The 12,684-nt window shown below is 49.1% G+C and overlaps 3 protein-coding genes across 3 annotated transcripts; all 3 read left to right on the top strand.

Annotated features, from left to right (window-relative positions):
• Nucleotides 1-598: 598 nt before the first annotated feature.
• Nucleotides 599-2,073, top strand: EMH_0029420 (uncharacterized protein; the record flags this gene model as incomplete). The annotated part of the gene is made up of 4 exons (XM_038022136.1): nt 599-818; nt 1,102-1,235; nt 1,340-1,503; nt 1,959-2,073. 4 exons carry the CDS (start codon nt 599-601, stop codon nt 2,071-2,073), a joined length of 633 nt encoding a protein of 210 aa, XP_037877990.1.
• A 2,133-nt stretch (nt 2,074-4,206) lies between these two features.
• EMH_0029410 (notch (DSL) domain-containing protein, putative) lies at nt 4,207-5,987 on the top strand (the record flags this gene model as incomplete). Its single annotated transcript, XM_038022135.1, has 2 exons — nt 4,207-4,215; nt 4,866-5,987. 2 exons carry the CDS (start codon nt 4,207-4,209, stop codon nt 5,985-5,987), a joined length of 1,131 nt encoding a protein of 376 aa, XP_037877989.1.
• Nucleotides 5,988-8,268: 2,281 nt separating this feature from the next.
• On the top strand, nt 8,269-11,893 carry EMH_0029400 (uncharacterized protein; the record flags this gene model as incomplete). Its single annotated transcript, XM_038022134.1, has 10 exons — nt 8,269-8,439; nt 8,587-8,667; nt 8,928-9,239; nt 9,373-9,798; nt 9,912-10,061; nt 10,187-10,531; nt 10,637-10,921; nt 11,046-11,414; nt 11,531-11,767; nt 11,888-11,893. 10 exons carry the CDS (start codon nt 8,269-8,271, stop codon nt 11,891-11,893), a joined length of 2,382 nt encoding a protein of 793 aa, XP_037877988.1.
• Nucleotides 11,894-12,684: the final 791 nt, after the last annotated feature.

The raw sequence follows: 12,684 nt of genomic DNA, 5'->3' as shown, positions 1-12,684 counted from the left end.
ATTGTAGTCCCCTGTAGTGCTTCAGCTGGTACGCTGTCACTATGTATGTATCAATGCCGAGTAAGTGCACACGCTATAATCTAACTCCTACTATACGATTCTCGCTATCAAACTCTAATAAACTCAATTAAAAACCAAATTCATGATCGAGTTCCTATTATTGTCCGGAAGAAACCCAGAATAATAGGCCGTCACCGAGGGCCGGGACAAAGGTCTCCGCGACAGCCACGCAACCAGCCCCAAGCTGGGTGCCGACTGGCGAGCACCGTGATCGCATCATGCTGCTTTTCCATCTAATTGTGTTCTAATTCCTGATATATTGAATAGTATTCATTCCTATCCATGACTTCAGGCCTCTGGAGGCAACGCCCGAGCTCCATTGTAGTGCCTGTGCACTACACTCCCGACACTACATAATTCGATGAGCTCCTTGACACCCCGACAATCTGCTTGTCATTGAACAGATAGGTCACGCCGTTTTTTGCCGTAGATCTATTCCTACCTGTGCGATTCCTTCAAATGGAAGGATGGAAGAGGCGGCNACGCCGTTTTTTGCCGTAGATCTATTCCTACCTGTGCGATTCCTTCAAATGGAAGGATGGAAGAGGCGGCTGCGGAAGAGCTCGGGACAGATACCGGCATCGTTCGATGTCGCATCGGAGATTATGTGAAAGAGCCGACGGGCAGTAAAGAGGTGCCTATGGCAGATGTAATCACACGCCACGTCAAGCAAGTTGCCGATTTTAACAAAGCCCTCGAGAAACGGCGGCTGTGGAAGAAGAGAGAAAAAGAGCTCGAAGCGAAGCACGAAGACACATGTACGGGCACGTCAGTCGTAGCTATGTGTGCTTGGCACTTCTTTGCGCTATCAGCATTCCACTCCGTTCTTGGAAATGGTGTCGTCTTGAGGAACGTGCATTACGCATGTTCCAATGGAAACCAGGTGTAAAGCGTGTGCTCTCTCGTTGATAATTGTACACCCCACGACGACCCAAATGCGCTAGGGTTACTTGTGTTTCCATACTTACAGGGGGAGTCCTCAAATCGGAAGGGCGCACTAAGNCAAATGCGCTAGGGTTACTTGTGTTTCCATACTTACAGGGGGAGTCCTCAAATCGGAAGGGCGCACTAAGGAGCGTACGAAGAGCCCGGATATCGTCTCTAGTAGCGCCAAGAGGGTCCTAGACTCTATAGTAGTCGAAGGTGTCGATGAAGATGTGGTGAAACGAGTGAAGGTCAGCTCTTCCTGGTTGAGTGTTCGTGTTTCAGCCCTCCGTACCGATTGCCTGCCCCATGAACATATTCCCTACACTCGTCGTGTGCGCATTCGTGTCTTCAGGAAAAAGTCGCACGGGAATTTGGTTCTGTTGATGTTCATGCAGCCATCAGGCAAAGAATTGCCAAGCAGAAAGAAGCGCGACAACTGCAGCTGCAGAACGATGTTTCCGATGCGTGGATGCCCGACAGATTTTACACCGAAGAGTTAAAGCAGGTAAAACGTAGGTGCGCACAGGCTCTCGTTTCCACGTTCAGGGCTTCTTTGGCGCGACGTGTATGTGATAGCGAGCTTCTGTTCCGCCATCATTCCTTCAGAAAACGCCATGGTTTAATCCTGTCGAATTCCTTAACGAGTTTAAACCCCAGCAGCGTGAGGGGAGGTAAGTNAAACGCCATGGTTTAATCCTGTCGAATTCCTTAACGAGTTTAAACCCCAGCAGCGTGAGGGGAGGTAAGTCACGATCTACATCCCTGTAACATTTTCTCCTGCCATGATGCGACAATTGTTGCCTCCTCAGTCTGGAACACAACAAGCGGAGGCAGCCGTCTCCATCCCTGAAGGACAGACGTTTCGATGTGATTCATGTATCCAAGCAGTGCTCGTCAACAGTTGTGTAGGATGTGCTTTTGACGGGGTCTGCACATCTACAGGTGTGATCCTGCTTTGATGTGATGTACAGCCTTACCCCTGTCGCGTCCGACAGCGAGAGTGATTCTAAGGGAAGCAAGAAAAAAAAGAAGCGCAAGAAGGAGAAAAAGAAACGCAAGAAGAGCAAGAAGAAGCGGAAGGACTGACACTGCATTGACCTGCTGAAGAGATTAAGGTAAACTCGGACATTGGCGGTCCTCAAGCTTGAAGGCAAAATGCATTTCACACGCAAGCAGCAAATCCTTGGATTATTCATTTTCTCCATCGGGCACAGTAAGGTTGATCTGTTTTAGCCCTCAACAGTTTTTTGTTCATACAGTGCATTTGCTGTCTTCCTCGAAGTCGTATCCGATGGGGACAAGGCAGATCTGTCATATGTTGATTCCGTTTAGTTCCATCGCATAGCGGGTTACTATTGACGTACTTTGGTGGTTTGCTATCTTCACTAAAATTTTGAAAGCAAATTGCAAAGTGGTGCTAGTGCACCTGCGTTCTGCAAATGACAAGTGCTCTTCTCCGGAATTCCCTTTTTTTAGTGACTCTGAGGAAGACGATACCTACCGTTCACTGGTGGGAGTTGGAGCCCCTGAAGTCCCTTTGCCCTTGCGTTAGGTCTGGCAACGGCTGCGTTGCTCGCACTACTAGAAAAGCATAGGGAAGTCATGACTAGAACCAATAAACCTCTTTGAACACTTAAAGTCATAATTGCTGTAAGCTCTACTAGTATACGTGTTGCGACAACTACCGATCACTGATGGGAGGAGCCACCGAAGTTCTTTTAGCTTTGCGTTAGGTCTGGCCATGGCTGCGTTGCTTATTAGGCCACTGCGCAGAAAACCGTGCCATTTTTTGCTCCAGAGTAAAGACCCCTTTCAGTTATTTCGTGCGGCGTCCGTCACGCTCTAACACATTTTAGTAGCAGTAACGGGAGTATATAGCTGCATCATGCACTTATTCGACTGTGAAAGAAAGCTAATCAGCTTCCCATCGACCAGAACTTGAAGCGTTTAATGATTGTCATCCAGTCTGATGATGGGGGAGACTGGAAGACCGGAGTTATGGGGTTAGACTGCTGAGAGTTGGCTTACAAGCGCCGGGCGTCCGCTGAACACGCCAGACTTATCCCATTCAAAAGCCACCTAATCTAATGTTTACATATGGGTTGTGCACCCAGGACAGCCACCAGCATTTGTTTCCAGGTCTGTCGTGCCAGGCCACTTCCATGGTCCTGTGGGGACTGAGGAAAGCTGATCAATTCGGATACAAGAAGACGCGACCTCCTGTTACTACGTAGGCAGGAAACCGTAGAGTTAGCCAAAATTCAGTCCTAAGGAGGTAACACTAGATTGCTCTTCCCCAGTGTGGTTGACCAGATTACATCCAAGTACCAGGAGTACGTAGGCAGTGATAGGATTGTGCGGTTATTTTTCTGCCACACTTGCTTACCAATGTACCTTTTTTAGCCGATGGGACCTAAATATAAATTAAGACTTGCGTTTTCCATCACCAGCACTCCTTCTGACGTCCCGGGAACGTGCTGCAAAATGTCTCCTTAATGCAGAACCGCTGCATCCTTATACCCGGAACGAGCGTATTTTGGACATATACTACAAACAAATACTTTTTTCAGTGATAGAAGGGGCGCTGAAGAGTGTTCTGAAGCCCTGCATAGACAGTACTGAAGGCGACGAAGAGCCCAGTGCCAATAAGCTTGNCTGAAGAGTGTTCTGAAGCCCTGCATAGACAGTACTGAAGGCGACGAAGAGCCCAGTGCCAATAAGCTTGGGCTGGAGGACACGGGTCAACACATACTTCCTGTGTCCACATGGATTAGCCGCGGAGCTTCTAATGGTATTCCGAACACAATTTCAATGTTGCTAATATATTGAAGTTGTGTGTAAGTCAGAAGGAGAAAATTCCCACGGCTGTATTCTGCTTGCTGCCCCCAGACTGCATCCCTCTACCCGGTAGGAGGCGCAGAGGGAGGCTGCTATCTCGTGGAAACCACTCCCCTGCACCTCGTTAACACAACTCCGAGTACTTGTATATCTGAACTTCGAGTCTGACAATTTTTGTTGGCCCCTAGGGAATAGTCGGGGCGCGGACAGGCCGATCACCTCCTGTGTCCAGTAGGTGACCACAGTAATAGACCGTCCTCCCGTTATTTCACTTTCAAAGAACTCCTTCTACGTACATGAATGATGACTGACTTATCTTTTGAATATAGCCATTCTGGAGGCTAAGGCCTGGTCGTCGGGTATAAGCAGCAGTAGAGCCGAATGGGAGAGGTGAGGAGGCTACAGCAGTCACCGTTGAGAAGCTGCTAACTGTTGCAGGTTTCCATCCCCTTTATTATGGGTGTCTCAGGTTTTACTCTGTCTGGGGAAAATGCTCTGGGTTCGTTGCTCACTCTTGCTTCTACTGGGGCTACTTCTCTTCTGCTTAAAAGGCAAGAAGCCCTTGTAATATGCAGATGATGTATAATCGGTATACAGCATAAATAATACTTTCCACAAAACCGTCACCGCATGCATTTTTGCTCTTAGCGTTCTGGTCTCGTGCATACATGGCTGCAGCTGTGAATAACTTTGGCAGGGGTAGATAGCCTCACGTTACATTGTTTCGTTGATCAGGTGCTCTTCTGTTGTAGTTTCAACTCCTCCACAGAGTTCCCCCAGTGCGTTGCAAATGCACAGAATACTGCCAAACCGTTGCGGCAGCAGAAGGCCTACTTGTAGGGAAGATAACTGGACTACGCCAAAGACCTGCGAGTGTGAATTCAGCTGCAAGTAGCCAAGTGAGCCAGCATGAAAACAACAAAAGATCATCAGGGGACAAAGGGAATTAGTACACATTTAGAACACCTCAAGTTGTTCGGCCGTTTATGGGCGGCTCCATGGCTTTTTCTTCCACGTATCTCCCATGACGTCTTCTTGAGAAGTGTTGCTACCCTTTCGGCGACCCCCAGCTCATTGGCCTTGTGCTAGATGTGACTGTTGCGTTACCACTTCATCAACAGGGGCAGCAGCAAACCACTTCGCAGGTGGGTCTTCTCAGGGATGACAGCTCCTCAGAAAAGGAACGTTCTCTAGGCCTGCTAGAGAGGAAGCCGAATGAGACTGTTGCTCGCGATTTGAACATTTCAAGTGCTGAAGTGCAACGGAACCAGGGAAGTGAAGGCGAGGAGGGGAGCGTGAAGGAAAGTAGAGAAAGACCTCAGTGCAGTCACGGATGCAAGAGAGATTGGCTTGGCGACGGCTGGTGCGACAGCGCTTGCAACACGGAGGCATGCGGCTTCGACGAAGGAGACTGTATAGGTTGGTGTTCGGGTGATTGCAAACCTTCGTGGGAAGGCGACGGCTATTGTGATGCAGCGTGCTATGTAGCCGCATGCAACTGGGATCGAGGTGACTGCTCAGGATGGAGGAATCAGGGTGTGCAGCCAGTGGAACGCCGAGCACTGCAACAGAAGATGAAGCAGCTTCAGCAGCACCGTCTCAAGCTGCCCGAATGTAAGTGTGAGCGCAGGCTTCTTGTGAATGGCTCATGCACACCAGAGTGCAACGTTCCTGAGTGTCTTTTCGATGGCGGCGAGTGCCTTGATATGTGCAACGCTAAGTGCTCAAAGTCCTGGTTGGGCGACGGAGACTGCGACCGCGAGTGCGACACCACCGAATGCGGTTATGACAAAGGCGACTGCGACAGCATGACGAACGCTACTCTGCAAACGATGCGTAAACAAAGTGGGACCGGAGAAGTATGCGATTCCACGTGCCGACTGTGGATGATTGGCAATGGTGTGTGTGATAAACAATGCAATAATGTCGCATGTGGGTATGACAACGGAGACTGCGATAATATCACTGCAGTTGTGGAAGTAGACTACTCCGTAAAGCCTGAGGGGGTGTACCAATTTTGCGCCAAGGAGTGGATAGGCGACGGGCACTGCGACGCTAACTGTTACAACAAGCCTAGCAGATGGGATGGAGGTGACTGTGAGGGGACAGAGTTCGAAAGGGAACAGGCAGCTAAGGGCGTCGGGCCTCAGTTTGATCAGTAAAGAGCAAGTGACGCTTGCTGTTTACTGTGTACTGCCGCATTCAACTGCGACGGATGTGTACCCTGAAGTGGTTAGTTACACTGCTGACGGGGTCATCTATGTTCTGCCCATAGTGTGGAACGCCAGCGCACTGGCCTAAATGTTGCTCACACTGGCAAACCGTCAGCGAATCGAGCAAGAACCATGCAGTATGAACCTCACGAAGTGAGAACCATCAAAATTTTATCACTTTCTCTTCGATCCTCTTTTAGCTTCTTTACAATGAAAACTTCCGCACATACGGTGGCGGGCATGNCCCAAACTCGACTCGTGCGCTAACCTCCATAGCTCGTCATCGAACTGAAATTTGGCAAGGCCTGAAACGACTTTTCGCGCAGTCTCAAGTGCGATTCAGGAACACTCCAACTAGGCACCGCGGCACGAAATTCCAGGGGGGAAAAGTATATTAAAACCCTTCGGTCAAATTTCCGCAAGTTAGCATGCTGTTAAAGGGGGCATCGACACAGACATGTAGTATATGGCCGTAGGTCCACCGACGTACGCAGGCCAGCCTTCGGCTCACGAGGGCTTTCAAAGGCACAGGGAACAGGATTTTCGCCAAGACGGTGGCTAGCTAAATAGAGGAGGTGCCCTACGAATTCAAAGAATACTTTGTTTAAATCTGAAAATCGTGTTTCTTTAATCCGCGAAGTTGAAGAACGGCACGTGCCGTTGCAGGAGGAAGGCCTCGTCGAGGCTGGCCTACGTCACGTCCGCGTATGCGTGTCTAGTACTTCCCAATAGATTCTTGCCTGTATACAGCTAAACATAATAACGGGAAAGCACGTCTTTGAATAAATAAGGGGCCTCTGCGGCTAGATGACGCTTTTTGTCGGCTGACTGCTCTGGTCGCCGCCTGTCTTACGCGCTGGGGCGCGAAGTCGGCAACGAGGGATAAATAACCACGGCTGATTTCCACTAAATACCCACAAAAAGATATGTAAGTGCATAAATGAACGATTACTGCATAATATACTGATCAGGGTTCAATTAGGTGCCGCCGGATATATCGGAGCTTGGTGGTTGCAGCGGTTTGGCCGCTGTCCAAACCATCGGCCCAGGGGCCCCAGCGCGGTTGCCGCGTCGTTGGCTGGCTGCAAACCGGGTAACCTCCTTGCACGCTACATTATTATTTGGGCACCATATTATATATTTGGGTTTTTAAAACAGTCCAATTAACAACTTATATGTATCTCTTGTCTCGAAAACGAGGCGAGCATTCTTCGGGACTCCACGAGCCAACAGCAGTAGGGTGATCTGTCTCTTCAAACCGGTTTGGCCTCCTTCAACCAGACAAATTCATTTTTTGAGATACAGTTCGTTTTGGAAACTATTCTCTTGTTTCGGGCTTGCTACTGCATAGACACCGTTCCTGTGGGAAGAAAATCCCGCTCAACTGGGAAAACGGGCGAGGGCCACCAAGTCGAACTTGGTGAGCTTGCTGGTCAAGGGTTTCAACCGCAGGGTCTTCTCCTGTGTAGCTGTTTCCCTCTTTGATCTTTAGTTACACAGTCCAACTCAAATACACAAATACGTCCTTAAAGGCAAGCCAGGGCGACTCTTGCAGTTATCTGGCGGCTCTTCCCAGTTTTCAGCTAGGTGAACTATCTTGAGGAGCCCTTCCGAATGGCTCCACAATGTAAGGGGGTTAAGAACCTCCCTAACAGAATGGGGTCTTCCCCCTCACCGGGCGCATCTGTTCATCGCCCGGATTACATGTTGGATTCCAGTACAGGGCAGGCGTGCAAGATGCGAGCACGAAGCCATCACTCGTTCGGGAAGAAAATTTCGGTGGCCGTCATGTTCGGAGTACTTCTGGCTTTGACTACATCCATAAGTGCTGAACACATACAAGGTAAGCAAACCATTGCTTTGGGAATACATACGATGGCTGGCTTCTGGATTTGGTGACTTCACAAGGACGTGGAAAGTCATGCATTCATATACTTTGACCCGAAACGACCTTTTATGTACTGTTTCAGGATTTCCCACACAAGGAGGCNACGCACTTTGCAGAAAACTGATATGATTTGGGCTGTCTCGTAGTGTGTCCAAAAACGCCACTTTAGGAGACATAAAGGGAGTTGATGAATTTATATCAACTACGGGTTGCGTACTTTTCAGGTGTCAACCTGGGCTTTGGAGCCCCCCTTAGAGGACTCATTCTACTCCCATGAGGTTGCCCTAGGGGAGGCTCAACTAGCGCCGCCCGTTACTGCTTCGCCGACAAGTCTGATTCAGAATGCTGCAGGTCCTCGAGAAGCCGGCGGAGACTCCGCAGCATCTGGAGAAGGACCAACGCAAACACCGTCAATGTCCGTTGGGGATGGCGCTGCACAACCACCGGGCGCTGCTCCACAGCAACCAATCCATCAACCGCCGGCAAGTCAAGCACAGACACCTTCACGTGGCAGTAGCAAAGGAACACGAGACTTTCTGGGTATCTGATGGGGCAGAGACACATACTTGTCCCAGTCCTCCAACCTCCTAGTCCTAGCATCAACAAAGCGAGGCGATGGTTCCACATTTCACTTTCATACCGGCTTTCACGTGCTTTCAGGCATCGGAATTTGCGCAGGGCACTACCGTCCTGAAAGGAGTTACGATATCGGTCAGCTCGTCCATGATTCAGGGTGCCAAGGTGATCCAAGTTGCCGCCTTTAAGGGAGGTGCCGCCTTGGCCGTCTTCAATCTTACCACGACAACTCCAGAAAAGACAAAGTTGCTTCAGGACCTATCCGCACTAGCTGCAAACCCAGAAGCCCGGTTTGAGCTGACNTGCTGCCGCTAGCAAGCCAACGGTATGTCCAGCTTACAGTAAGAAGAGTTCACGTCCATAGGTTTTGTGTGGGCGAGCGCTCCACACATTGAGAACATGTCGGACGTTTTGAATGTGATCAGCTGACCTTCAAGTTCAACTTCAAGCACGTGGTGGGCACACGAGAAAGCGTCGATACTGTAACCGCCACAATTCCGAAGGAAGTGTTGCTGCAGTTCAAGAATCTTATGGAATTCAAAGATTGGCTGGCTGCAAACGCGCATCCCCCTCTCCTCAGGCAAGGAGCGGCGTTCCAGATAATCCGGATGAGGTTGGTTAGTGCGGAAAAGCAGCGGTTTGAAATTAAAGGCGAAGAGCAAGCGCTGCAGTGGCTATATCAAGTCGCGACAAGAAAAGAGCCAGTTTTGTCGGTGACTGGGGACCTGGAAAGGAACGTAAGCCAGTGCTGCCCGTGCTTTCGGCAGAAATACACTTGAATAGCTACATCAACTGCATTAGCATCTAGTTCCATAATGTTGTGCTTGCAAATGACCTAAGATATTGTTGTTCCTGCACATTGCTTCACAGGCCGTTGTTGAGATTCCCTACGTTGAAAACCTCACTTGGCCCATGTTGCTCAAGCTGAAGGGCTTAGTCGATGAGTCGGCAAAGGGACATACTTCAGTTAGCTCATTTGCAGGAACAGTACCCGGGATGAAAACAGAGAAGTTTAGTGTACCCACCTCTTGGTTTGGGTTGTCACCTGAACAACAGTATGAGCTCTGGCTGAAAGGCCGGCAACCCGGTGCTACTGGAATCACCCCTGGCCAGCTAAATCTTTCCGGGCTCTTTGGCCCTGGGTACACTGCTGGATCCCCCCCACTCTTCTTCTTTGATCATGCTGGCCAGCCCTTCGGTGCAAACAAGCAACCTGACAATCTTTCTCTCTTTGGCACGCGGATGACGCCTGTGGAAAAAGTTCCTGACTACGTGGCTGGACAATTTTCTCCAGCGGTAAGCGAATCCCCAACGGAGCGCTCCCACTTGTGCGAGTAGCCACATAACAGCAACTGCACTAGGTTGATACCATAGTTATCCGCACTTTGCTTACGTGTCTTTCTTTACAGTTACTTGCAAAGATTGTTTTTCCTGGAGGCGCTGCTGCTACTCACACAATTAGCCCACTACGCGAGTGGCACAAAATGGAAAAAAGATACCCAGATTTGCGAGCCACTCTGGCTCCTAAAGAGCCTGAAAAACACGGCGCCCTCTTGAGCGTAAGTGTAAACGGGAANACCCCACACTTCTCCATCTACTGGCGCACCTGGCCAGCGAGGATCCGTCCTTCGTTGTCAACGAGATCATCCTCAATTTCGGAGCAAGCGTGCCGCGTTCAGTGCAGTCCATATTTATTTTGGAAACCCCTGAAGGTGTGCAGCCATGGTGTATCTTCCAATACGAAATTCCCATCACCAGAAGAAACACAATTGTGATCAAGTCTCTCCTGAAAAAGGCACGACAAACTGCGGAGTCGCCCCGAGGGTGCAATATTCTTAACGCCAGAGGTTTGCGGTTCGAGACAATTACAGCGGTAGCCAATGTAGTTCAGCGCGAACCGGAACTGAAGACAGCGAACAGGCAGCAGCTCAACTTCAAGGGTTCATCAGCAGAATGCAAACGTCTAGGCGCCATATTTACAGAGGCCCACAAGAGAGGCGAACCTCTCGCCCTATACTTTAGCGCAACGGTATGCCTTGAACGCTTTAAATGCAAGAAGGTGTTCACGAAGTATCGTGCGTGAGTGTTGTGCACTTTCTTTCGTGTTGTATTTGTTGCTGTTTGTGTGCCTCAGCACTTACTGAAGGGCAGTGTAGAAATACCGAGGTTTGACAAGGCAGGTCGGGAAAGAAAGCCCAGTATCAAAACGGTAACGTCCAGGGTGAAAATGAACGAGACATACCCAGAGTTGCTGTCTGACTTCCAAAAGCCATTCTTGAAGTACAAAGTGCCAACAATGGAGTTTCCATACGTCCAGCACAAAGGCAAGCCAGAGGCAAGCGCTCTGCCGCATGGATATATCCCAGAGGGATTTTATCATGAATCACCTGGAAAAGTAAAGGTCATATGGCATCCTCAGGTATGCTGCACTGACGTTGAGTAAATGCTGTTGTGAACCCTTGCATTTCAGCTCTTGCAGATGCCGTTGTAGTGGTGGCTTCCCTTACATCGAAAAACACTAGTTTCTTTTTTGTGTGACGTAGTTCCCGATCCTTGGTGCCCAAGACACATTTACTGATGAAAGCGGTCCTCATAAGGCTGGAGAGACAGTGAACATCCCCCTGCGCCCGGGAACTGCGGCTCTTACGGGCCCTTTCACTGTTATCCAACACTGGCTCAGGCAGCATATCCCGAACTTACAGCTCCCTATAGACCTTGAGAGTATGCCTGCCGAGGACCGAAATTCTCTTTTCAACAAGATCATCATTGAAGTTGAGGGTGGCGAGAAGGTTAGGCTAATCGATATCCTCAAGCCACTTATTCACACGCCTAATTGGAAAGCCTTGAACCCTGCTGAACTCCAACTACCCTACCACCTCTTGACCTTGCCAATCAAGAATATGTTTGTAGAGGTGAGCAATGCAGTGTAGCTGACTGGGAGACCGTTGCTATTTCGTTGACATTAACGTCTAGTTTGGCTTTAGTGCAGAAAATTTTGATTACTATGAGGATCGGTTGTATTCTACAGGGGAACTTAGAATTCATTGTCTCCACCCCCCAGGGAGGACAGGAAGCCCACACTGTCCCTATACGTCCTGGAGAATCATGGGGTGAAGCTGCAGACAGTTTCTTCCACAGATACCCTCAGTTCGACAGAGAAAAAACAAAACTTTCATTGTTCGACGCTAATGGAAACCCGGTTGCAGTTCGACCGGATTCTCCAGTTTATGTGGGAATTAAAGAAGCTGTCCAGCAGCGGCGTAAGGTGAGATTCGTTATTATTTTCCTGCAGGAAGTCTGCCTGCATTGTTAAAGTTCTAGTCCTAGCTGTGGTTGCTCTTCACTTTTTTACTTGGACAAGAAGCATGCTGTCTGACATTTTTAGTGTTGACGATGCATTTGCCTGCTTTAGGGTCTTCAAATAACTTTAGAAACACCTGCCGGGAAATTCACCACATGCTACCGCCCAGACGTGGAGACGAATAAGTGTCTTGTTGTTTCAATGCATACCGTATTTTGCGGAAAGATAAAAGGCCTTTCTGAGCGTGCTGAAAGATGGGAAAAGCAGTGCAATGCTGCTGATGTAAGTTGAATTCACTAGGGCTGACTAGAGTTTAGGGTTTAGGGTTTACGTCTTGTATCTACGGAGGCANTTATTTGGGTTGACTGGGGTCATTTGTTCCTGGGGTTCCATTGATAGTTGAGGGTTCAATGCAGCCATCAAAATGTTTTTAGAGCTTCAAATTAACACGACCATCCTGAACTGTGATTCTGTTGACAGATGCGGAGCGCGCATGTTGATGAAGTTCAGCGGTTCATGGAGCAGGCATTAAGGGGAGCAGACCTAGTCCGGCCCGTCAAACTTCGTGACCTGCTAGCGATTGTAAGAAAATATATAGCCTCCACTCGGCCTGACGTGCTGACACAATTGAACTTGCCCGATTTGGCTACTTCGCAAGCTGAAATCGCAAAGCTCAAAGCCCAAGTTGAGAGGTTGAGGGCTAAACCAGATAAGACGGCTGAAGACTACGATTATATTCAAGCAATTAGGCGAAAAATCAAGATGATTTTAGCGAAAGAAACAAAGTGGGCGATACCATCATCCCTAACATTCTTTCATGTCAAGGAGAAGGGAGTCGAGAGAGACTTGACTGTGCCCATACGGAATCCGGAGCTAAGATT

The sequence above is a fragment of the Eimeria mitis genome, genomic scaffold (assembly GCF_000499745.2).
Source record: "Eimeria mitis Houghton genomic scaffold, Emh_scaff1099, whole genome shotgun sequence".
Taxonomy (NCBI): Eukaryota; Apicomplexa; class Conoidasida; order Eucoccidiorida; family Eimeriidae; genus Eimeria; species Eimeria mitis.
The sequence above is the reverse complement of the archived record's forward strand: the minus strand, read 5'-3'. Positions and strand labels throughout refer to the sequence as shown.